Genomic DNA, 25,649 nt, shown 5'->3' with positions numbered 1-25,649 from the left:
ACAAATCCCCTTTTACTTAACAATGAATCATGAAATCTTAATGTGTCAACAAATATGCTCCTATAATAATTTGTAGTGGATTCAGAGTATTCTATTAAGTGATATATACCATATTTTTTAGCTTTACTGAGGTGTAATTGACAAAAGTGTAAGATATTTAAAGTGCACAGTGTGATGAGTTGATGTACGTATACATTGTGAAAGGATTCCCTCCACCCATCAAGTTAATTGACACATCACCTCACATATTTATCTCTCTCTCTTTTCCTGTCTTTTGTGAGAACACTTAAGTTCTACTCTCTTAGCAAATTTCAATGATGCAATGTGATGTTATCAATTACAGTCACCATGTTATCCATTCGATCCTCAGACCTTATTCATCTTGTAACTGAAAGTTTGTACCTTTGTACCAATCTCTTCCTATTTCCCCCACCCCCAGCCCTGGCAGTCATTTTTCTACTCTGTTTCCACTTTCTGCCACCTGCCCCCCAGATTCCACATATAAGTGACACCGTGCAGTATTTGTCTTTCTTTGGTTTATTTTACTTAGTATAATGTCCTCCGGTTTGACCCATGTGTTGCAAATGGCAGACTTTTCTTCTTTTCTATGGCTGAATAATATTCCACTGTATGGATATAACATATTTTCTTTATCCATCCATCCATTGGTAGACACTTAGGTTGTTTCCATACCTTAACCATTGTGAATAATGCATCAGTGAATACTAACTGGAGTACATATGTCTCTTCAAGAAAACGGTTTCATTTCCTTCTGATAAGTGGGAATGCTGGGTCATATGGTAGTTCCAGTTTTAAGTTTTTGAGGAGTCGCCATACTGTTCTCCACAGTGGCTGCACCAGTCTACATTCCCACCAGCAGCGCAGGAGGGCTCCCTTTTCTCCACACCCTCACCAGCACTCGTTATTTGTTGTCTTTTTGGTGATAGCCATTCTGACAGGTGTGAGGTGATGTCTCACCGTGGTTTTGATTGGCGTTTCCCTGATGACGAGTGATGTTGAGCACCTTTTCTTGTACCTTTTGGCAAGTTGTATGTCTTCTTTGGACAAATGTCTATTCAGGTCCTTTGCCCATTTTTAAACGAAGTTGTTTTTGGTTTTTGCCATTGAGTTGTATGAATTCCGTGTATATTTCGGATATTAACCCCTTATCAGATACAAGGTTTGCAAATACTTTCTTTCAGCAGGTTTTGCCTTTTCATTTTGTTGCTGGTTTCCTTGGCTGGGTGGAAGCTTTTCATGTATTAAGTTTGATGTGGTCCCACTTGCTTATTTTTGCTTTTGTTACATCTGCTTTTGGTGTCAAATCCAGAAAATCGTTGCAAAGATCAATGTCAAGAAGCTGACTCACTCCCTCTATTTTCTAGGAGTTTTATGGTTTCAGGTGTTACGTGCAAGTCTGTAATCCAGTTTGAGTTGATTTTTGTGTTTAGTGTAAGACGGGTCCAGTTTCTTTCTTTTGCATGTGGCTGTCCAGTTTTTCCAGCATCGTTTATTGAAGAGACTATTCTCTCCTCATTGTATATTCTTGGATCCTTTGTGGAATATTAATTGACTGTATACACACAGGTTTATTTCTGGGCTTTCTATTCTGTCCCACTGGTCTATTGGTTTGTTTTTATGCCAACACCATACTATTTTGATTATATAAAAATATGTTGACAGATTATATTTATAGATTATAAATGCCTCCATCTTTGTTCTTTGTGTTAAAGATAGCTTTGGCTATTCAGGATCTTTTGTGGGTAAGCTGATAATGGGGGAGAGAATAGGGAGAATTGCTCAGAACGATCTTAAGTGGATGAGAAAAGACAATAAGAGTAAAAAGAGCTGCCTCTGGACCTGCCTGTTCTGGACATTTCATATAAATAGAATCATACAATATAGTGACTTCTTAGACTAAGCATGTTTTTACGGTTTATCTGTGTTGTAGTGTGTATTGATTTTTCATTCCTTCCTATGGCTGAAGAGTATTCCATTGTATGAATAGACCACGTTTTATTTATCTATTCCACATCTGACGGACATTTGGGCCTTTTTGTTTACAGCTGCGCTGGGGGGTGGGAACTGGTCCTTTTTCTCATTCTTGGAGTGATTTCTCTCCTTGTCATCTGAAACCCTGCCCTCTTCTTATTCCCTCCGGTTGTTTCTCCTAACTTTTTCTTGCGGTGTTAGTGTCATTGTCTGTCCTTGGAGTCCCCACTTCCCTCCAGGTGTTACCCTGGTTCCTTCCCTCTTCTCATTCGGGCAGTGTACCTGCCTCATCCTCCACCATCATCCCTGCGCCCAGGGCACCCAGGCCTCTCTCTAGCGCAGGATCCACATCTCTGTCTACAGGGCACTGTCACTTGGATTCCCAAGGATACCTCAGATTCAGCATGTCCACGTTTGAACTCACTGGCCTCTCCCCGCAAACCCAGTTGTTATTTTGTGTTCCTTTTTTCAGAGAATGGAGCTGTATACTCAACTCCTAAAACCAGAAACCTAGATAATCGTCTTAGCTTTTACTTCTCCCAGCCCCGCTCCCGCCCTGTCCCTCCTGTGCCTTCTCTCAAGCCCATTCAGTTATGGGCCCCCATTCTTGCTGAGGACACCCAGAGCTGCTCCTAGAAAGAGTCGTGTGCCTTCCACCTGGACTTCCTGCATATCCAGCCCATCCCTTTCCGGTTGGATCTCATCAGTTCCCTGGTTCAAACACTTCAAGGCCTGCCTCTTTTCTCCAAGGGGATGGAGTCTACACCGCTAACAGCGGATGTGAAGGCCCTCCTTGATCTGGCCCTGGCTTTCTTCTTCAGCCCCGCCTCTCACCACTCCTCCCTCTGTGTCCAGTGTCTAGTCTAGACTTTTCCATTTCCCAAAGACCTTGTATCCACGAGGATGTATCCAAAGTCCTCTAGCAGGATTTCGTGTATGCTGTTTCTCCTGCCTCATTTAGCATTTCTTCCCATTCTCAACGGACCGACTCCTGCTTATAAATCAGGTCTCAACTATAGGCCGCTTCCACCAGGAAGCCTGCTTTGTGTCGCTGTGAGGATGGAGTGCGCCCCGTGCTGGCCACCAGAGAGCCCTCATCACAGAGCTGCATGTGCTTGTCTCCTTGTTTACGGATCACTCGCCCAGTGGTCTGTGTCCCATGCCTCGCAGCCCTCCGAGGCCAGGTGTGATGACGGTCTCGCTCACCTTCGCGTCTCTAACACTTAGCACAGTTCCTCCCATGGAGGGGTGTCCTCCGCAAGCAGGGCTTAATAAATGAATGGAACGATGACCGAGCGCCTTCCGGGAGTCTGCAGCCGGGCAGAATTTGGGGCAGGCACTCTCCTCTCCTTGGGTTGGTTTTATTTGTGACCCTGCTTCCGAGTAGGGACTTCCTGGGATGGCCAGTAGGCTCCGTAAGTCGCGTGGCTGTCTGTTGCTGTGGGATGGTTCCTCTGGGGGGTCAGCAAATTTGGAGTCATTCAGAGCATCAGTTCCAACCTATAAATCCGTCGTCAGCGGGGAGCTGACATCCATTCCACACGGGGCACATAAATCAGCTATGGGCCTTTTTTATTTGATGTTTCGCGTGGAAAAGGCCGTGAGGATGTTCACGGAGGGCTGTCGGAGAAGGATGATGGGGCAGAAGGAGCAATGGCACGAATAACGACCACTGCTGTCAGCTGAGCTCTTAACTCACTGCAGGCACCTTGCTGAGCACTGGAGAGCGAGTTCTCTCACTTTGAGTTACTCATATCGCGAGCAAACCTATAGCATAGGCACTACTTTTTTGTTTGTTTTTTTTACCTTTTCCCTTTAGCCAAATTTTAGGTTATATCTGTATTTTTTTATTGAAGTAGAGTTGATTTACAATATTGTGTTAGTTTCAGGTGTACAGAAAAGTGATTCAGTTATACATATTTTCTTCAGATTGTTTTCCATTATAAGTTATTACAAGATATTGAATATTGTTCCCTGTATTATACAGTAAATCCTTGTTGCTTATCTGTTCTACGTATGGTAGTTTGTACCTGTTAATCCCAAACCCCTAATTTATCCTCCCCCTGCTTTCCCCTTTGGTAACCATAGTTTGTTTTCTGTGTCTGAGTCTGTTTCTGTGCTGTGTATAGATTCATTTGTATATTTCTTTTTGAGATTCCACAGATAAGTAACATCATGTAATATTTGTCTTTCTCTGTCTGACTTACTACATATACACCACTTGGATCTGCGTTGCATGTACGGAGAAACAGGTTTAGGGAAGCGAGACAACTTGACCAAGGTCACACAGGGAGAAAGTGACGGAGCCAGTCCTGGAATCGTGGATGACTCAGAATAGGCTCCTAGATGGTGTACTGCTGTAGGTTCAAACCTCCATTTTGCTAAAAACTATCATACAATATTTTTTGATGGCTTAGCCTGGCCAGGACGCTTGATAGCTGTGTGTTCTTGGGAAGATGACATAACGTCTCTGATTCTTTGTTACCTGGATATTGTGCCTGGTGATTTTGAGGATTGGGTGTGAGTGCTTATAAAGGTCTGAGTGCAGTGCCTGACACACAGCAGGCATCCAGTCAACCGTAGGTGCTACTTGGGGAAACACACCTTTGGCAGCCTTGAGTGTTTTCCGTCACTGAGGCAGATTTGGTTCAATTACCCTGGACCCTTGTTAAAGAGCTCTAAAGCCCGTTACGTCCTGCCTCTCAGGGCAGGTGAATGACACGAGTCTTGAAACTGTCATCACCATCAGACAGTAACAGCAAAGCACGTTTGCTTGGTACTTCTTCGGAGATTATTATGTGGAGTGCAGGGGGAAAAGCCCAGAAGCGTATATGCATTTAATTGCTGGGGTCATTTAATTAGGCAGGTGATATCAGGGTTAATGAATCATTAACATGTAAGAAAGCAGTTAGTTCATTGTTTCCATAAATTTATGCAGTCAAGAAAGCTGCCTCTTAGGGTAGCTGTGCCTTAATAGAATTTTGCAGAGGATAATTTCTGTTGTTTTGTTTTCAAACTAGGTCTGCAAATTCACGGTCGTCGTTGATATTCATGGCATTGATTTTGTCACTATTAGTACGCAAGTATACATAATTTTATATATAGTATGACAGTAGGGTAACAATGGATGTATATATAGTATACATCATATATACTGTCATATATAGTATGACAGTAGGGTAACAATGGATGTAACAATCCTCAGCGGACTCACTTTTTCTGGGATTCTTTCCAGAGTATCAGAGCTGTTTCTCACTTGTCATTCATTTGTTCATTCTTCATTCATATTCATGAAATACTTACCAAACTCCTACCATGGGCCGCCCATTGTTCAGGCAATGGGAGTACTTTGTTGAACATGACAAACAAGGTCCCTGCTTTCAGGAGGCTTACACTCTACAAGGAGGAATCAATAATAAGCAAGTAAAGAAACACACAAATATTAGGCAATATCGAGTGCTGTGGTGAACATACATCAAGGTGCGTGATCATCAGGGAAGTCCTCTCTGAGGAGCTGGCATCCACGTTGACTTCTTAATGCAAGAGGGAGCAAACCGTGCAAAGATCTGGGAGAACATTCCAGGGTCCAGGTCTTGTGCTTGTGGGAACAAGCTTGGTGCTTAAAGAGCTGGAAGAAAGCAGGCATGGGAGGTGCTGTGGGAGGGACGAGGGCACAGAGGCAGCGGTGCGAGCCACGTGGCCGCGTGGGCTAGCTGAGGAGTGGGGACCTACTGGAAGTGTGGGTCTTTCCACCACTGGGGCTTTAAGTCAGACAGTGATGGCGTCCTGGTTTGTGTTTACAGAGGCTCCTCCGCTTGCTGTGAAGAAAGGGCTATGGGGGTGGGGAGATGAGTTAGGGGAGGGATGGGGAGGCTTGGCCAGCGGGGTGGCAGGAACAGGGTGGCCCAGGGTGCAGTTTTGAGGTAGAACTGAGAGATGGGCTGATGGCTTAGTTGTGGGTGTCAGGGAAGAGAGGACCCACCGGTGTCTCCCAGGCTTGGTAGTTGAACAAGTGGGTCTAGGGTAGTGCCGTGTTCTGAGATGGGGCGTCTGGGGACGAGCAGTTGGCTGTGGGTAAAATCAGCAATTGTCTTTGGGCTGTAATCCAACTGAGATGCCGAAATGGTCTCTCTCTCCCTCCCCTCCCCCCCGGCCCGGATTCTGCGTGTCTGTGTGTGTTGGGAGACTCTCGTATTTACTAGACTGTGTATTTATCGTATGTGATAATAGGTATGGCATTGTGCCTTTTATAAAATGTTATCTCATAAAAACCCTGCAAGGTATATCATCGCCATTCCCAAATTAATAAATTGTAGCTCAAAGGTGAAATGGTTCTCCGAAGTCACACAGGTAGTAAGGGGTTGGGCTGGAGTTTGAACCCTGGTCTGTCCGATCCCAGAGGCTGTGGTTTCTCCTCTCCCAGGCTGCCCCCAGATTTGTTCTGCTCCCTCCGTGACTGAGGCGCTCCATGCTTACAGCGAGATGCCGGGGCAGGCTTCTCCACAGCACCTCCGTCTTCCCCTCTCTCCGGCGTCCTCCTCTTCAGAAGACAAGATAACACCACTCCCAGCTCCTCATTTAAAACACAGCGCTGGGGGCTTCCCTGGTGGCGCAGTGGTTGAGAGTCCGCCTGCCGATGCAGGGGACGCGGGTTCGTGCCCTGGTCTGGGAAGATCCCACATGCCACGGAGCAGCTGGGCCCGTGAGCCATGGCCGCTGGGCCTGCGGGTCCGGAGCCTGTGCTCCACAACGGGAGAGGCCACAACAGTGAGAGGCCCGCGTACCGCAAAAAACAAAACACAGCGCTGGGAAAGCGTGAGCTGCCCACGTCTGCCTGTGCTGATGGTGGGCCGCGCAGCTTGCCCCTGCTCCCGTGGGGAACCCCGAGGATGCTGCTTGGGTGTTATTCTCGGGAAAGGAACTGCTGTAGGTGACTTTTACTCAACTTGGGATAATTCAGTGGCACTGCGCCAACATTAGAGGTTGGCTGGCCTGTCTGTATGTGACCGGGCGGCCTGGCGGGTCAGGGAGGTGCAGGGAGATGGGCGGGTGGGAGGCCTGGGTGGAAACCCTCTGCTGCGGTGCCCTCCCTTCCGGGCCAGGTGCCAGGAGGCAGGCCAGCTCTGACGAGAGGAGGGGGCCCGGGGCTGGCGGGGGACAGGTCTCGGGGACTCTTGCCTGCCTGGGTGTCTGGGCCCTGGTGGGCGTGAGGCCGAAGTTGAATGGGGCCCCAGAGCCGGCTCAGCCCCTCAGGTTGGATTCACAGAAAAGAGAAGAGAAGGGTCAGGACACGCTGGGAAGGCGTTCTCACCTGCCAGGACATCCTGGCTTGAACCCCATGGCCTGAATTAGAAGCCCCTGTCCCGTCTCGGGGCCCCAGCGGAGCTCACCCAGGCGGTGGAGTGAGCTGCTGTGGGAGCATCCTCAGCGGGAACCGCACAGCCCCTTGCTGGGCACCTTCAGCGGGGACCTTGCCGCCCCCTGGACCGCACGGCCCCTCAGCACAGCCGCCCGCATCGCCCCGGCTGGACTCCTGGCCACCGCCCGGCACGGAGCCCAGTGCTGCCCGGGCCCCTCCCGGGTCCTGCCCTGCGGTCTCTTAGCGAGGCTGCCCCACCTTTACCTTAGGTTTGGGGTCGAATGCTGTGCCTACTGTTGGTATTTAACAAGCGTTTTTTAGCTTGAACTGCATTCTGAGGCTTCTTTTTTCTTTTTTTCAGATCAAGCCGGTGGTTCATTGTGACATAGACGTGCCTCCCAGGTGGCAAACATCCCATCGTTTATCCCGACAAATCAGGTGAGTACAGTGGGGTGCGGGGGGTGGAGCTCCTTAAAGACGTTGCGCCGCCTTCGCCCCGCTTCTGCTCGTCCCCGCCCTTCTCTGACGCTCACCCTTCCCCCCGGGAGCCTTCTGTATGGTTCAGCTGCACGTTCTTGTCTCGTGAACCTTGATTTTGGAGAAGCAATGCCGTTGCCCCGCCGGGGCTGCCAGTTCACGTGGGGTGGAAGTGCACGGCTTAGTCTTGGCTTTTTGTTTATTTTTGGTAACCTAGCCCTTGCAGCTGCTGGCTGGTGAAAGGAAATGTAGAAGTTACGTTCCCACCAAAGCCCCTTGCGGGGGGAGACGGGCAGTCTGATGCTCAACGCGCCCTGGTCAAGGTTGCCTGAGGGCTGGCCGCCCCGGGAAGCGGCTGGTGGGGCAGGTGTAGGGGTGCCGGGGGACTCAGTCCCGGTTAATCGGGACCCCTCTGTGGGCCGGCCCGCGTTATGCTTGGGGCTGTAGAAAGAGAACACACTTGACTCAGGTCAAACGTTGGTTCAAATCCCGCTTTTCACCTGTCGGCTTTGTGACCTGCACACGCTTCCTCTCTCTGAATTGGCATCCTCATTTGTAAACAGCGTGGTGACGTGCACCTGCAAAGTCCCAGGAAACCCTGCCCAGTGCTCGTTAAGGGGCAGGAATTCTCCAGATGGCAGCCATTTCCTCCCAGTCCTGCATATATTGTGCCGCTTTGATATTATAGGGATGAAAATCCCTGACTTGAAGTTCCAGGGGGCACCTTCCCTCTTACCCGGTTCTGTTCCCAGCGGAAGGAATTTCAGTGAGTTTCCAGGGTCCTGGCTCTATGTCTGAGGGGCGGCAGCAGCAGGCCAGTCCCAGCCTTGGGTAGCAGAGAGCCCACACTCTGACGAGTCATCCTTCACGCCCCTGCTGACCAGCAAAGGGCTGGGGGCCCAGGAGGCTGGGAACCCCCTGCCAGACACAGCAGAGCCCCCGGCTGGGAAGCCCAAGGATGGAGCAAGCGTGACCTGCTTATTAGCTAGGCTGTCCCTTTCACTTACCTTCCAGAACCCAACCATCGTTTCTTTAAAATACTTTTCCTTAGGCCTCTGCAAGGGAGCCACTCAACACACCTGAGATCCTTCCACTGTGCCTTTTGTACATCTGAGAGCTGTTCTGAAATGATGAGAGACGCAGTATTTCTAAATTTTACGAAGGACACCTCTTTCTGAAGAATGGATAGAAATCCCAGGGAACATTATTGGCTTATGGGTCCTTTCTGGCAAAGACACATATCGCTAGCCATACATTTTTGGGGGGAGCCTGACCCACACTGTCCATGGTTCTCACTTATTTTGACAGACTTTTTTTTTTCTGTTATAAACCAGTTATTCTTAAGGCATGTGCTCTATTCTTTATATGGTGTGCTAGAAACTCCACTAGATGGACCCAAATACCCGTCCAAATGCAAGGCCTTTTCTCCCAAGGGAAGGCCTGATCATGTTTGCTTGGAGACCTTGTAACTTGAAAACAAACGGAAAATAGTTACGATGGCTTTCAGAGTTTTTGATGTTCGAGGTGACAGGTGTTTTGACCCTTCCCGGTAAGCCGGGAGCTGGGGTAGAGGGAGTGGGGAGCTGCTGAGTGTGAGTTCTGTAGCAGCTGGATGGTGGAGAGAGAAGCTATTCCCCCTGACTGTCTGCATGTCCTCAGAATTCAGCTGGTCGAGTCCAGGAGAAGCCGCCAGCCTGGAGGCGGAGGCTCAGGTCTGTGTCCTGGTCTGTCATTAACTAAGCTGTGTGCTACGGTAAGTGGCGTCCACTGCCACTACCACCACCGTCACCGCGTCACCTGGCAAAATCCATTCCTAGATCCAAGTGCTGTTTCCTACTTTGAAAAATTCAAAACATTTCCTAGGTAAAAAATTTAAAGTATGTCTCACTTAAAATATTTAAAATATTACCTATTAAAAATTAATGAGCACATTGGGAGGTGTATTGGCAAAGCTGTTTTATGCCTTTAACCTCTCTTATTTCAAAGTAATTTTTAAAAATTAACTATTTTTTATGGCCAGAGTAACTTACACCCATGGTAAATATATCGTTTTAAAAGGTATACATTAAAGTAAATCTTCTGCCCACTTTATATCCCCAGAGGCGACTGTTAAAGGTTTCTGGAGTGTCCTTGTTAGACAGGCTTCGCATGTTCAAGCATTTAGAGGCGTGTGTATGCTGCAGGCGTTGCTGTGTGTCTTCCTTCTTCTTTCACAGAATTTAATATGGCTTCTTATTAGCACGTATAGATACGTTGTGCTTTTAAAAATGGCTACCTAGTATTACAAAAGCGGTCTGTACGTAATTAACAATGATGGGCTTTCACTGTGTGTCCAGGGGCTGTGCCTGTCCATTACCTCTCTGTCACAGACTTTCTAGGGAAACAATCTTTGGGTGTATTTCTTGGGGTTGGTCATCCACCTACCTGGATCGTCAGGTGGAAGACGGGCCGTCTGATGCTCAAACGGCACAGACCTAAAACCTGGCAGAGCGAGAAGGGTCTAGTTCATCCTCCAGCTCAACCGGAAAGCTTCTGGGGATGTGTTAAGTCCATCACTCCCTCTAAACTTGAAATTTCCTAATTTCTTTATCGTTAACATTTCTTTCTTGATCGTTAACAATTTAAAAAATCCTTTTCTCCGTATTTACATGCTTCATATAAAAAAGCGGACATCTGGAAATGTGTTAAGAATAAAATCAAAATCGCTCGTTATCCTTCTCCTCAGAGACGGCCCCTGTTAACTTTGAGGGCCACTTACTTTTAGTTCTCTCTGTACTTACTGGTGTGTTTTCTTACAGCATTAATTGTATTTGATCATTTTCCCCCTAAATACAAATTCTGCATAAACAATTTTAAATGGCTGCATTAGTTATTATTGTATCCTGTGCTATGATTTGTTTCACCATTCCTCTGCACTTGGACATTTAGGTTGTTTTTATATTTTAGTTTTTGTAAATACAGGCAAACTTTCTACTTTGTTTTATCGCACTCTGCTTTCTCGTGTTTCGCAGAGAATGCTTTTTTTCTTTTACAAATTGAAGGTTTGTGGCCACCCTCTGTTGTCAGATGATAGTAAACATTTTTTTTTAGCAATAAAGTATTCTAAATTAAGGTACGTACATTGTTTTTATAGACTACAGTATAGTGTAAACGTAACTTCTCTGTGCACTGAGAAACCAAAAACTTCGTGTGACTCGCTTTGTTGCTGTGGTCAGGGGCCAAACCCGCGACGTCTCTGAGGTTTGCCTGTGACCTTGCGAGAGACGTTTCTACAGGTTCACGTATACGTGCCCACATTGCCGTGGGTTGGATTTCAGGGAGTGGACAGACTGTGTCAGTGATTCCTGGTCCCATGCGTCTCCATGTCTGTGTCCCCAAGTCGCCCTTCAGGAAGATTGTGCTCACTTTTACCCATGTCAACAGTGTATATGTGTGTGTGTATCAGCCTGCGAGGGCTGCCAGAACCTGTGGGGGACACAGTTCAGTCCATAGCAGCGTGCTCATTTCCCCGCACTCAGCGTGAGAATCTGTGTTAAATATCTTAAAAATGTAGACAAAAACACAACATGGACTTGTCTCAACATTTATTTCTTGTATTATTAGCCGTCTGTGTTTGGAGAGACTTTTGGCGTGCACCATTTAGGAACACGGATGGGTGGAAACCTTGCAGCAAATCTTCAGGGTAGCAGTAACATCACAGATGAGCTGTGCTGCGACTTGCACAGAATGCCCCTTTCGAGGTTTGTTTTGGGGCAGAGGCTTTAAGTACGGAAAAAGGTGGCCTCTGGGGTGATGGCAAGCCTCTTTCCACAGAGCCTAAGCTGATCCTTTTTGTTGTGCACAAACGTGTTAACTTAAAATTTATATTTACTCTGAAACAAGAGATGTATTTCTCCAATTTTAAATTATTCACATTTAAGGAAAAACAACAACAGTAATCATAAATAACAAAGTAACAGATTGAAAGTCAGCACCGTGAAGTTGAGCTCCTGTCTTGTTAAATGCTCTCCGTAACTTTTAGACTTAAAGAAATAGCCTCACGTTTTACAATATTTTAATAAGAGTTTGAAGCTGTTGCTAAGTGGCTTTGACTGTAACACCAGGGAACTAGTAGCTTTGGGTTTTGTGCGGACCCCAGCCGTGTTCCCAGCCCCAGCCCATAGAAATAAGAAAACAAACCCACCAGGACCACAGGGAAGCTGCCTTAAACTGTGAGAGTGAAACCAGTGGTTTCTATTATCTTTCCAGAGGATTGCACGTTACTTCCTCTGGGACACTCTCTTGGCGCCACGGAGGGGACAGCAGCTGCATTTTTAACGCCAAATTTCCCCGTTTGTTTTCCAAATGGACACAGTTTTCTTCCATGTTCCCCGTTGTCACGGAGGCCTATTTTTTAAAGAGTAGAGTTTAGTCCTGTTCATCGGGGTGTCTTCTATCCCATGAGGCCGTGTCACCAGCGTTTCTGGCCCCTCCCTGGTTCTGAGCACTATGGGGCTTGGGGACTGTCCTCCATGCGGTGGCGTGTGGGCCACCAGGGGCTGCTCAGGGCTCTGTGTGGTCTCCATGCTTCTGTAATTGGGTATCTTTCATGAATTCCCAGCGTTTTCCCCCAAAGTGTGAGGCCCTAATGGAGGCTTTTCCTCTGGTTCCTGCAGTGTTTTCACAAATGGAAGATTATTTATTCCACCTGTAAACATTATTATACCCAAATTCAGCCTGACGGAGTGAAACTGCGCGCTGGCCATGATCGGAGAGAAGGCCTTTCCTCTGGGAGGCATTCGAAAGTAAGGCTCTGCCCCAGCTCTGGGGACCCGGAAGGAGGGACTCGTTCTGTGCCTTTCAGTGAGAATTTCCTGCCCGTCCAGCAAGGTCTGAAATGATTTCTCGTGAACTCTGATTTTAATTCTTCAGGCAGACAATAGTTCTGTAGTCTTTGGGCCATACTTATTTTTAACAGTTTCATTCATTCATTCCAAAAAGTTTAGCGAGCATCTGCCTCACCCTCGGCGTGGTGAATACAGCTAACAAGGCTGAGATGAACCATGGCGACGAACCATGGTCATGGTTCCGGGTGGCTGGCATTGGGGAGGAAGAGAAAAACATTCAGTCCCTTTTCACTTTTGTGTCCATTAACTCTTTCTCGGGGGTGAATTAAAACATAGAAGATCTATTGACAGTCAAGAGTTGTGATACCAACAATGACAACTGTTGTGTCTACTAGTGAGCAGGACATAACTGTTGGGACATTTAGAGCAATGGGATACTCGCTAGCCTAGTGAGGGTGGTGAACAACAGTGAACACCAATGTTCCAGGAAGACCGCTGTTCACATAATAAAACGTCCTGTAAGTGCCCAGGTGACTTCAGGATGCAGTTATAAGTATTCGTGTTTCATCCTTGAAGAAATAGGGACAGTTGTCTGGAGCAGATAGGCTTGTGCATATTTTTGGAAGAAGCCAGAAACAGTAGTGGGATTAATCATAAGTATCACGTCTAAAATCACAAGTATCACATAGTGGTGAAAGGAAGAGGTAAAATCTTTGTGAGGGAGAAGCAAACAAGGAAGTAGGACATCTAGAGGGAAAATAGGACACTAGATCAATACGCTCCTTTCTTTTTTTCCCTGGGCTTAAATTAGTTCTCTGTGGCTGAGTTTAGAAAAAGTACAGAGCTTGGAAATAAGGAAATGCTTAGAAAGTTCAAATATTCAATAGTAAGCTTGAAAGGGTGATGTAATAGGCACATTACAGGTTTTTTTTTTTATTATCAACGTACATGTTATCTTTGAACGGAACCGACAGCTAATAGTCAACATACGTTTGAGAAGTCGTTTGTATCTATCTGTATTTATCGTTCCTTAGATAATGTTAATATGGTTCAGTGGAGGTTTCTACTGTACCTTTTTCTTGTGTCCGTTAGAGACTTAGCCAAGTTCTCAGTGGTATTAAAATTGGTTGATTTATTGGATAGTTTTGAACTTTCTGGGATATATATATATATTCCAGAGAAACCGTTAAGATTGTGTGTGGGTCTCTGTGTGAGAGATTGTTGCTGATCTCGGTGTTAGAAAAATGTGCTTTTCGCAGACGTGTGTTGCGTGCTGATTGCACGGTGGGCACCACGCTGTACGCGGGAGGCCCAGCCTGGTCCGCTCACCCCTGTTGAGCTTGTGGCCCCGCAGAGAAGGCAGAATCGAAAAGAATCACAGTGGAGGGCAGAGTGTGTAGGAGAGGAGCACACCCAGGTGTGCAGCCCAGTCTAGGAATAGACCAGAAGAAGAGGTTCGCCTTGAGAACGGCGGACGAGTAGAGGTCGGGGTGTGCTGGGCTTGGGAGGAGATGCTGGTGCACCCCTGAAAGCGGGCACCCCCCAGATCTGCACCCGGGTGCTTCTCTCGCCTCACCCTGGTCCAGCCCTGGTTGGGAAATGCAGTGTTATGGGTGATGCCTGGCCGTGAGGCTGGCCAGACGCGGTTCCGGAAAGAAGAGTCGTTAGCACGGGGAGGAACTGAAGAGGAAAGAGGCTGAATCTCCCACGTCCCGCAGCCCTGGGCTCTGTGCACCTGGCAGAGCTCTCTACCTGCTGGAAGAGAAGGGTGGTGAGCGGTCCCTGCCAAGTTCTGAGACTCTGAGATACGACCGTTTCCACCCTCAATGCTTGATTCAATCTGCGTTTGTCGGGCACAGGTTGGGCAGTGTTGGTGAACTCTTCTGTCTGCTTTTTCACCATCTGTGGACTCTTCCAGTTGGAGGTCTTCCCTCTTTCGGTCTGTGACACGGATCTTCATTATTTCTGCCCGTATTTCTTCCTTTCTGCTCCTAACTGAACTTATTTTGGGGATTACTGTCTGGTTGATGGTACTTCTGCTCATTTTATTTCTTAACTTCTATATGTTCTATTATCATTCCCTGCTGCTTCCTGGGAGAGTGCCTCTATTTTATCTTCCAAACAAGAATTTGTGCTTCTTTCTTTATTTCATATTTCCCTTTTTTCTTTTGTAACGTTTTCCACGTTTGTGTTAAGTGCCTGGTCCATGTGTCCCAGCGCTTCTGCTTCCGGTGGAGTCTCTCAAGGCCCCACCCCCAGCGCCTTGCGGTCCAGCCTCCAGCACCTGAGCTCTGGGGGGAGGCTGTCCTCGCGGCCGCAGCCAGTCAGTCCTGCCGCCTCCCTGGGCCTCTCACTGCCGAGGGCGTCTGCAGCTCCCTGGCTTGCTCCTGGGGACACTCGTGCCAGCTGTGCGCCCTCCAGGGATGGGCACCGATTGTCCCAAGGTGACAACAGGAGAGGAAGGAAGTTCCAAGCCCTGCTTCTCACCTGGAAGCCCTGTGTTCCACTCCCTGGGGCGTCTCACAGTTGCCCCTTGTCTGGAAGTTCTTCATCTTGGTCCTACAGGATGACCCGAGGCAGCAGGTCCAGGAGCTGCCCTTGGTAGAAACAGATGCTCAGGCCTCATGTTAGACTCACTGAATCACAAACTCCAGGGCGGGGGCCCGGCGCTGTGCGTGAGCCGGCCATCTGGTGGTTCCCTGCTCGCTGAGGTTGGGGGGTGCTCAGGGGAGGGAAGTCTGAGTCCTGTGGGTCCCACCTGTTCCAGGTGCCCTGCATCCTTCTCTCCTCTCCCTTCCTGTGCTCACTGCTGTCATTCGTGAACATGTCGTACGCCCTGCGAGAAGCTCTGCATCTCCTCCCCCAGGTGGGGTGCTTTGCCTCCATCACATCCCACCCACGATGGCCAGCCGCCTGTTGCTAAAACACTGTGCTTACCCCACACTTCCATGCAAATCCCCACTCACTCCGACTAAATTGATGATAAGCTCCTCCCCCTAGAATTCCAGGCTCTGGGATTCAACGTTCACGTTCCATTTCACCCAAGGGTGCATTTCACCCTTCGGTGAGTCAACCCCCTGTGTTCTGGCTTTTTGCAGAGGCCCCTTCTGCTGCCCCAAAGGCTTCATCCCATCTTCACATGAGGAACTCCTACCTACCCTTGTACATTTCACCTTAGTGACGCCTACAGTTGCCTTTACTCTTTCTCCTCTTAGAACACCGACGTTTTGCCCTTCTCTGGTCATACTTGCCTCTATGGGCTTTTATACACTGCTTGACTTTGGGAAAGCAGTGGCCTTCTTATTTCCTATGTTTTACACAAGGCCTACCTCATTGGATGGTGCCTAACAGATGCTCAGCATTGAATGCATTGAACATTTTCTTAAATAAATGAATTATGAATTAATACATGCCAAAAAGAGTGCAGAATAAAACGTAGACAAATATTAGTCTTTTAGCGCTTACAGAAAGGCATATTATTTGCTAATAAATGCCGGGTTGTTTTCCAAGTATTGTTATAACAATATAAGCCAATTTGTATTCATTTTAACTGTTATTAGTTAAAATTAATTGAATACCAACCAACAGCTTAAATGTTCTCAGGGCCCTCTGAATACTTGTAGATAATTAAAGATACACTTTAATTAAAAAATCTAAAAATGGAAAGCGAGCCTAACCCTGGCAGAGCCGCTCCCGCAGGGCTCCGTTAGCCTGTTTTGGTTACGTTTGCTCTCAGCGCATCAGCTCTCCTGTGGTGCGCATACAGTCGCATTACGTACCGGGTGCCCCCAGCCTGATGTCATGGCTCTTAAGTCTCCAGCTCATTTTTTCTTTCTTTACTCACAGATTATTTACAATGAATGGGCATCTTCCGGACACCACAAAGGATTTGCAAGACAGCCATTTTTACGTTGCGGCAGGACTGGAGGCCTTCCAGTATTTCCCTTATTGGAAGTCCCCAAAGGTCCCCAGAGAAGTCTAACAGTGAACACATTTCATTTCTTCCCTTCCTGCTTAGTAAAATTTGCCTTTCCCCCCAGCTCCTCTCCCAAGTACGGTCAGTTTAGGTACCTGCTATTTTTCTGTAGTGAAACTTGATATTATCGTTTTATATATGATGCATTTTTTTTTTTAATACTTTCTTGGCTACGCCACGCGGCATGTGGGATCTTCGTTCCCCGACCAGGGATCGAACCCGTCCCCCTGCATTGGAAGCGCGGAGTCTTAACCACTGGACCGCCAGGGTAGTCCCTATGAGGCAGTTTTGAATTTTCAAAATCTTTGGCATGGAGGAACCACTGCTGTTGGATAGAGCCACAAGGACAGTGAGATCCGGTATTGAGTCTTTCTCCGGGGTTCCTGGGGTCTCAGAGGTCAAGAGTCTAAACGTACAGGATAGAGCTGGCCCCAGGCCACGGTCATGGTAGCCCACGCTCCATCTGGCACAGCTTCGTTTTCTTAATTCGACTTGCTTTTCCTTATCTAAAACAGTGTGTGCAGGCTGGCAGTCTCTCCCGGTGAACAAAGCAGGGATTTTTGTAGTAGATCCTGGTCCTGCGTAGCAGGGCACGCCCCGGTGTGTGCAGCTGTGGATGTGAAGGAATGGCTGGGAGGAAGATGAGACGGTGGGGACTCTGTCCCGTCCCCTGAGATAATGTGACGATTGTCCCCGCAGTCTCCGGCTTGCATCTAGGATGGGGCAGCCGAGCGCCAGTAGTGAAGGCACAGTGCTGTCCTGTAGGCTCAGGCCTGGGGGACGCCCGGGGTTTTCCCCTGAGGTAGACGAGCCCAGCGTTTGCGCTCAGAGTTGCATCCTGTGTCCTGCCCTGATACTCACAGGGCAGAGCAGGCTCTGTATGTGCAGAGCACCCTTCTCATGGTTCCCGGTCCTTGAGGTCACGAGATGAGGCGGTCTGGTTCCATTCCCAGGGCAGACTTACACTTGACACCTCCTTGGTTTTCCGTGTCTCACCCACCCTGCTTTTCAGGGCGTATTTGTATGAAAAACCTCAGTATTCCCAACTCCAAATATCTGTAGGTCTGTAGAGTCCAGATCCCTTCCTCACTTTCCTGATGTGCTGGCCAGACACGGACGCCTATCTGTGAGTCTGGGGCTCTCGGGGCCGCAGCTCCAGATGCGCTCCCGAGTGCCTGACGCCAGGGGTCAGGGCCGGACCAGGCTTGGCGGAGGGTCGGGAGGAAGGCTGACCTGCCGGACTGAAGGCCTGCGGTTCACACTGATCCAGCTCCTCAGTTTTGGTCCCAAACAAAGGCCCTGGGATGAGGACTGTGGTTGGGCTTATTGCCTCTGGGTCAGCCGGGAAGGCGGGCGTGGGGCACGGGAGGATAGGCCGGTGGTCAGCAGATGCGCTCTGCCAGGGCCCAGGCCTTGAGCTGCATGGGACCTGGCCATCCCCACTTCTCCAGCGCCGGGGTGTCGGGCACTCGGGGGCGTGTACACACGAGCCCGAGTGTTCCTTCACACGACGGTCGGTACGGTTTTTTTGTTTTGTTTTGTTTTCTGTTTTATTTTTTTTAATTTTTTAATTTTATTTATTTATTTTTATGTATTTATTTTTTAACATCTCTATTGGAGTAGAATTGCTTTACAATGGCGTGTTAGTTTCTGCTTTATAACAAAGTGAATCAGTTACACACATACATATGTTCCCATATCTCTTCCCCCTTGCGTCTCCCTTCGGTACGGTTTGTAAGGCGGGCACCGAGCACTGCTCCCCGTCTCCAGGTCTTGCTGCGACAGCCAGTCTGGGGGATTTCGGCCCCGTGGCAGCGTAGCCCCCGGGGGTGCGTTTGACCCGCACTAATGTCGGGACTATTTGAGGGCTTGCAGGAGCCCTCTCCGTCGGGCTTCTCTGTCGTGCTCTTATGGTCACTGTGCTGAGAACGAGGTGTCAGTTTTCATCTCGCTGTGGGGCAGGCAGGTGGCCTCAGCCTCGCAGGTGGTAGGCCTTCACCCCACCCCGAGGTGCCCTGCAGGAGCTCTGGGTGCGTTTGGGAGACTTGAGACGCCACCGGGGGAGCCGTGTCTGGGGGCCCTTGTGCCTATTTTGGCTCCTGTGCTCTTAGGTTTTCTACTTTAAGGCTCCCTTCGCCCTGTTGACAGATGGTGACCCCCCAGCAGTGTGATATGCAGGCAGATGCTTAGGTTAGGGTCCTGCCCGCGCGCCTGGTCAGCGTGGATATTTCCTGACTTTGTCGACACCTTAGTCCGTTGCTGACGGTCCTGACAGCATGGCGGGTGGAGATATGGTGGGGCTGTCGGACTGAGTTGAACGGTTCTCTCTACTCTGTGTCTGCTGCTCCCTGCACGAGTTCCTCTGCCTTTCAGTGTGTTTTGTTTCTTCCCATCCTCTGTTCATGTGTTGAACCCTGACCTGAATCTGCTGGTTGCTTAAATAGCTTTCTCCCTCACCAAAGAGGTTGGGCTGGGGGTGAGCAGAGTCTATAAGAGACCGAGGTCCAGTCACCACACGGGAAGTAGACCAAGCGGGTGCTGGTCTGCTGGAGACCCACGTTGGGGAGACCTTTCCAACCGTGCACGGCAGAGGTTGGAGTCGGTGAAGAATCGGAAACAGCACGTGGGTCTGCATGGCTGTGAGGCACAGAAGGAGAACGAGAGCTCTGCGGTGGGGTAGAAAGAGGATGGGCTGGGTTTTGGATCGGATTTTGGTCTCAGTCCTTCTGCTGATCAGCTGTGGGGCATTAAGTAAACCCTCATGTTTGGAGCCCGGGTTCTTCACCAGCCCAGGGGGAGCAGTAACGCTTGTTCTGCATGTCATCGTGAGGGCTGTGTGATGAAACTGTGTTTGCAAACGTGATTAGTCCTCCGTCAAAAACTTAAAAATGTTAGGGTTCCCCTCCTCGCCGCCCCAAGATCATATAGAAGCTTTGGGGCAGAGCCTGTAAACGCATGGCCTTAGGTCAGACGCCTGCCTGCCTCCCGCCCCCCGTAAGTGAGGAGCCATTGGATTTTCAAGGGTTTCAGGGAAGAGCCAGGACCCAGGAGGCTACAGTTGGGAGCCCTTGGGTATCAGTCCAGTCTGGCCAAAGGGGCAGACGCTCATGGCACAAGCATGGCTTCCCAGGCATCGGGGGTGTGTTCAAGGGCCATCTGGGGTCCACTTCACCTCCCCCCCCACCTACTGGCCCCAGACCTGCCTTCCAGCACCTACACTTGAACCTCTTCCCATTGTCACAGTCTTTGCCATTTGCACACCACAGTCACACACACCGGATTACCTCTCCTTTTCTTAAGAAACGCACTTTTTAAACCTTACTGTAGGTTTGCTCTGTGAGAAATGTTTTTATAATGCAAAAGCACATGTTAGCTACACTGCAGCCTGAGGCCAAAGGAAAGATCGATAACACTCATCCTGCTTCCATTTAAAATTTTTATATTTTGTTCATCGTGCATTACTTTTTGCATTTTGATTTTTCAAGGGCTGCATTCAAGTCGTGTTTATCTTGATGACCGGCTTGTTTGGTGTCCCCTTAAATTTTGCACCCAAGGCCAGTGTCTCACCTACCTCTCTTAGCCCCTTCCTTGCATCATTTAAATAAAGTTTTAAAATACTAAAAAAAAAAAAGAAAAAAGATTTCAGGGAAGTAAAGCGAACAGACTTCCTTGGGGCCCTTTCTCCTGAGCCTGGGAGCCGCTGTTGATGTGGGCTTGTGTCCTCTGGGGACAGAAAGCGCCTTCCTCGTGGTCGGTGCCTCCTGAGGCTGATGCAGCAGTCGACGTTTTTGTTCAGATGTTTTTGGCTGGGCTTTTTTTTTTTTTTCAGAAAGTACTCAGACATTGAGAAGTATTCGCGAAGAAAGAAAAAAGTGAGTCCTTGTTAGAAAGGGCCGATGACAGCCGTGGTCGACCCTGGTGTCTTTTGCATGGCTGATTCATTTTGCTGTGCAGTGGAGGCTAACACAACATTGTAAAGCAACCATACTCCAATAAAAATTAATTAAAAAAAAAAGGACACACGACAGGCCGGGCCCGCCATTGTAGAACGAGCTTCTCAGCACAGGCTGACTCCTGTGAATGGGCCGAACAGGGCATCAGGTGTATCCCTGGAGCTCAGAGTCTCCAGGGCTCGGAGGCACACCCAGGTGTTAGTGATGCAGCACAGTGAGTGTGGGGATGAAAAGACACACAGGTCTCCTGGCAGTGGTAGGAGCAAAAGGCCTGGCAGGAGCTGGGAGGAGATGTCAGGCAGACGTGGCAACTGGAGGAAGGTACAGAGGGGTGTGCTTGTGTTCATCTGCACGCACAGTCTGACATTGCAGCACAGAGCACAGGCCGAGCAAGACAGGTAGAAACCAGACCTTGGCGGCTCCGAAGGGCCCTCATCACCTGTTTACATGATGAAAACATCCCAGACCAGCTTATAGAGTCAGTACCTTAGCGGCTCTACTGCGAGAACGTTCATTCAACAAAGCTGTTGAATGCGTGCCATGTCCTTCCCGCCTTCTAGGCCCGTCCTGCAGAACTCGCCGGCCTCCAGGCTCTCCAGGCACTCTCTGTTATTTTCCAATATCTGGCAAACAGCCTTTGGGTTTGCTTTCCTCCAGTTGCAGCCCAGATGTCTTACCCACCATTTATCACCTTCCTGCAAGGAGCTTTGGCTTCCTTACCCCTAGGGGCCACCTTGCATTTGCCTGGTGAAAGCCTGGTCTTGGAGCCCAGCCCCTCGCTCTGTCTGCACTTGCCCTGAAGGAGCTCAGAGTCCCTGCAGGGAATAACACAGCTGACCTGACCCTCTTCACACCGAGTTCATGGCCACAATCCTCACCCAGCCGGCCTGCACCTAAAAAGCCTCACTACTAAAAAAAATACTTTTCTGAATAAGTTTTGCTAAATGTTGTTAGGGATTTTTGCACGTCTCTTTATAAGTGAGACTAGCTTAGAATACCTCTTTCTCTTGTTGTCTGGCTTTTGGTGTCAAGGTTTTCCTGAATTGATTCTGTTGTTATTTTGGTAGCTTCTTGAGCTCAATGATCATTTTATTTATTTTCGATTTTCTCTAAGGATTGCGTTTAGTGTTAAGTGTTTGTTGGATGAATGAATGAGAATCACTGAGAACACAAAAATGATAGACATGATCCTGCCCTTGGGGTGCACTCCATCTGGTGGGGACAGACACGTGGACTTATGTCATGACACAAATTGTGTATGAATGAGTCACGTGCATAGGATGATGGTTTGTAGGCTGGGGAGTGATCCACACGTGGAGCTCAGCAAAAAGGTGCAGGTCGTGAAGTGTGATTCAGAGAAGGGGGCAGACAATCCCGGAAGGGAAAACGCCCTCATGAACGCACAGGGTTCTAGTCCCGCAGAGTTATTCTTTTCTGCCCTCTCCAGTGTTTTCATGTATGACATGGGCACCGAAGTTTGAATGATGACTTATTTAGGAAAACGCCTGCATGAACGCACAGGGTTCTAGTCCCGCAGAGTTATTCTTTTCTGCCTTCCCCAGTGTTTTCATGTATAGTGTGGGCACCGAATTTTGAATGATGACTTATTTAGCGTGAAGAGTACAAGCTTGAAATCCCATACTTTCCTGGTTTTGGAAGCCTCTGAGCACACAGGTAGTTGAATCCGTCTGCTGAACCTGTAGTGCGGGTTTATCGCTACCTGCTTGTGTTCTGTCCTCATTTCGTGGTGGTGGGGTTTTGGCTTTGGCTCCTTAGAGGTAGGGATGTAATTTTCTTTTCATTATAAGTTTAAAATTGGTCTAAAATGTGAGCGTGTTTGTTCCGATATTGTCTGCATTCCCTTTTCTCTTCTGGAAATGGATCACTGGAAAATTAATGGGTTTTGATGATGATATTTAATACTTCGGAGCCTTTAACAGAATGATCACAAACATGGCATAAACTGTAGTGCAAAGACGTGTTATTTTAGGAAGGTTAGATCCATCGCTGAGACTCTCCTCTGAAGTCAGTGTGACAAGAGCATACCGCAGGTACAGCAAGCACATCTGTTCTAGAAAACGGAAAGCCCTAGAAGAAGACAGAGGGCATTGACTTAACAAAGGTTGGTGTTCAGATACCTGTCAAGGGTTTTACGGTGTCCGTTGTCCCTTATGTACGGCTCCTGGATCTCAGAACTGAGCACTGGACGAATCCTTGCCCCATTTGAGGACTGGGCTGCATTGCTGAGAACGGAAACTGCTCCACAGGCCTGGCTCCTTTGTTTGGCTGCAGAAGCCTGGATTTTAGGATTAGTCACGGCAACTATATTACGACAAATATATTTGTTCCTTTATTTACTTGTTCCCAATTTTCCACGTCTAACTTACTAGACTTTCATCTGTTTTCTGCATGAAGTACCTCAATATCCTTTTGGAAAGTGGGGGGAGGAAATTTGAAAATCAACCTGGAAACCCAGGACTGCCCCTCGAGGGGGACATTGCCCTGCAGCACGTGAGGGGCTGTCGTGGACCCTTGGTCATCTTCCCATTCTAAGGCTGTTAGGTGGGCAGAGTAGCAGCTCTCTGTAAGATCGAGTGCTGAGTTTTCTTTTAAAAAATAAGTAGTTTTTTAAAACATTGTTAAAATTGAAGTATAGTTGATTTACAGTGTTGTGTTGCTTTCGTGTATATAGCAAAGTGATTCAGTTATACACATATGTGGACATGTATATTCTTTTTCAGATTATTTTCCGTTATAGGTTATTACAGGATATTGAGTATAATTCCCTGTGCTGCACACCAGGTCCTTGTAGTGTACCTATCATGTATGTAGCAGTGTGTATATGTTAATCCCAAACCCCTAATTTATCTCCGCTGCCCACTCACTATCCTCTTTGGTAACCATAAGTTTGTTTTCTGTGTCTGTGGGCCTATTTCTGTTTTGTAAATACATTGTATCATTTTTTAGATTCCACATATAAATAATATCATACGATACTTGTCTTTCTCTTTCTGACTTACTTTGCCTAGTATGATAATCTCTAGGTCCATCCGTGTTGCTGCAAATGGCAGTATTTCATTCTTTTTTATGGCTGAGTAGTATTCCATTGTATATATGTACCACATCTTCTATCCATTCACCTGTCTATCAATGGACACCTAGTTTGCTTCCTTGTCTTGGCTGTTGTGAATAGTGCTGAATGTATCTTTTTGGATTAGAGTTTTGTCGGGATATATGCCCAGGAGTGGGACTGCAGGATCACACGGTCTAAATCTGCAAGTGTTTTCTTAAATGTACTGACAGTATGAAGCAGAGACTCTGTCCTGACTCTTCTATGAACTGAACACAAATACACACAGAGCTTTTGACCTGCAGACTATCAGACTTGAATGGAGGCATCTGTTGATATGTCTGGTGGTCCAGGAAACCTTCATGTGCTGGAGATACAGAGATGAGCTGAGCGTGAGTTTCTGCGAGTGGCGAAGGCAGACGTGCCAGTGAACAGGATACAGTGACTGTAACAGTCCTCACCGGGAAAATGGAATCTGTTCCCTGGCTCAGCCCAAGCCCCCATGTCATCCTGGATTCCACCGGCATCAACCCCTCCTGCTTGCATAATTCCAGTAGGGCAGCGATCCCTCTGCTATTAAACTGCCCAACTTTCAGGCGCACCTGTATCTCTCCATCAGCACTGTGCGAAGAGTCAGGAAAACCACAATACCTGAGATGGGAAAGTGGGATGCAGGTGGCAGCCTGGGAAGGCATGAGGGCTGGAAGGGCAGGTGAGACACTTGTATTCGTAGGGATCCTGACCTCAGCAAGGGAGTGAAATGAACAGATGTGCACTTGAGACTCACTGCTAGCGATGGAATAAAATGTACGGACTGAAAACGGAGCCGGAATAGCCATAGCGGAGGAGAGGCCCGTCCTGAGGCCACTGCAACGCTCCCAGCGAGGGGCAGGTGGGGCGCAACTGGGTTCAAGAGCTGCTGCGCGTCACTGATTCTGTGACAGGCATTTTCCCCATCTTTGAGGCTCTGAAGTACGGGCACATCTTGGGCTGATGGCATCTTGGCTGTTGTGCTGCGGGTTCATCTGTTGTCACGGTGAACTTGGCCACAGCTGCTCACGTTACTGTCTCTCCAGTTGAGGAGGTGCCCGGCTGACACTGCACGTGGCGAGCTTACTTGCTGTGTAAATGTCCTCGAAAGGATTTTGCTGTGATTAGGATTGAAATGAAAGTTATTATATACGTATGGAAATTCATAAAGATAGAAACAGAAAGATGTGCGTTATTTGTTATTAGTGGGGTATATTCTCCTTCAATTCCATATGTTTTTGCAGAAGAACAGCCAATTCTTTTATGGACCCAGGAAAGGGAGATACCCACACATAGCGGAGCTATCAGCTTCAGTAACCTGTTACTGTGTAAAGAGCCATCCTGGGGACTTTCCTGGTGGCGCAGTGGTTGAGAGTCCGCCTGCCGATGCAGGGGACACGGGTTCATGCCCTGGGCCGGGAAGATCCCATGTGCTGCGGAGCGGCTGGGCCCGTGAGCCATGGCCGCTGAGCCTGCGCGTCCGGAGCCTGTGCTCCACAACAGGAGAGGCCATGACAGTGAGAGGCCCGCGTACCTCAAAAAAAAAAAAAAAAAAAAAAATCCACCTGCCGATGCAGGGGACATGGGTTCGAGCCCTGGTCCGGGAAGATCCCACGTGCCATGGAGCAACTAAGCCCGTGTGCCACAACTACTGAGCCTGTGCTGTAGAGCCTGGGAGCCACAGCTACTGAGCCCACGTGCCACAACTACTGAGCCTGCGTGCCTATAGCCTGTGCTCCGCAACAAGAGAAGCCCCTGATCGCCGCAGCTAGAGAAAGCCTGCATGCAACAATGAAGACCCAACGCAACCAAAAATAAATAAAATTAAAAAAAAAAAAAAGAGCCATCCTCAAACCTAGGGCTGTAAAACAACAATGATTTGTTATTTCTCTAGGTTCTGTGGGTTCTGTGGGTTGGCTGGGTGGCTTGGGCCAGTTCCCCGGGTTACTTATGCAGCTGCATCTAG

At 48.3% G+C, this 25,649-nt stretch overlaps 1 protein-coding gene across 1 annotated transcript in view; it reads left to right on the top strand.

Annotated features, from left to right (window-relative positions):
- Positions 1 to 25,649, top strand: part of LOC132434758 (doublecortin domain-containing protein 2C-like) — a 74,761-nt gene that overhangs the window by 30,240 nt on the left and 18,872 nt on the right. The window contains 4 exon segments of the mRNA XM_060026342.1: positions 7,713 to 7,789; positions 12,484 to 12,612; positions 16,501 to 16,638; positions 20,460 to 20,506. Of these exon segments, the coding sequence (XP_059882325.1) occupies positions 7,713 to 7,789; positions 12,484 to 12,612; positions 16,501 to 16,638; positions 20,460 to 20,506 (391 nt within the window).

This window comes from Delphinus delphis, chromosome 12 (genome assembly GCF_949987515.2).
Source record: "Delphinus delphis chromosome 12, mDelDel1.2, whole genome shotgun sequence".
NCBI classification, from domain to species: Eukaryota; Metazoa; Chordata; class Mammalia; order Artiodactyla; family Delphinidae; genus Delphinus; species Delphinus delphis.
This window is presented reverse-complemented; position numbering and strand designations above follow the sequence as displayed.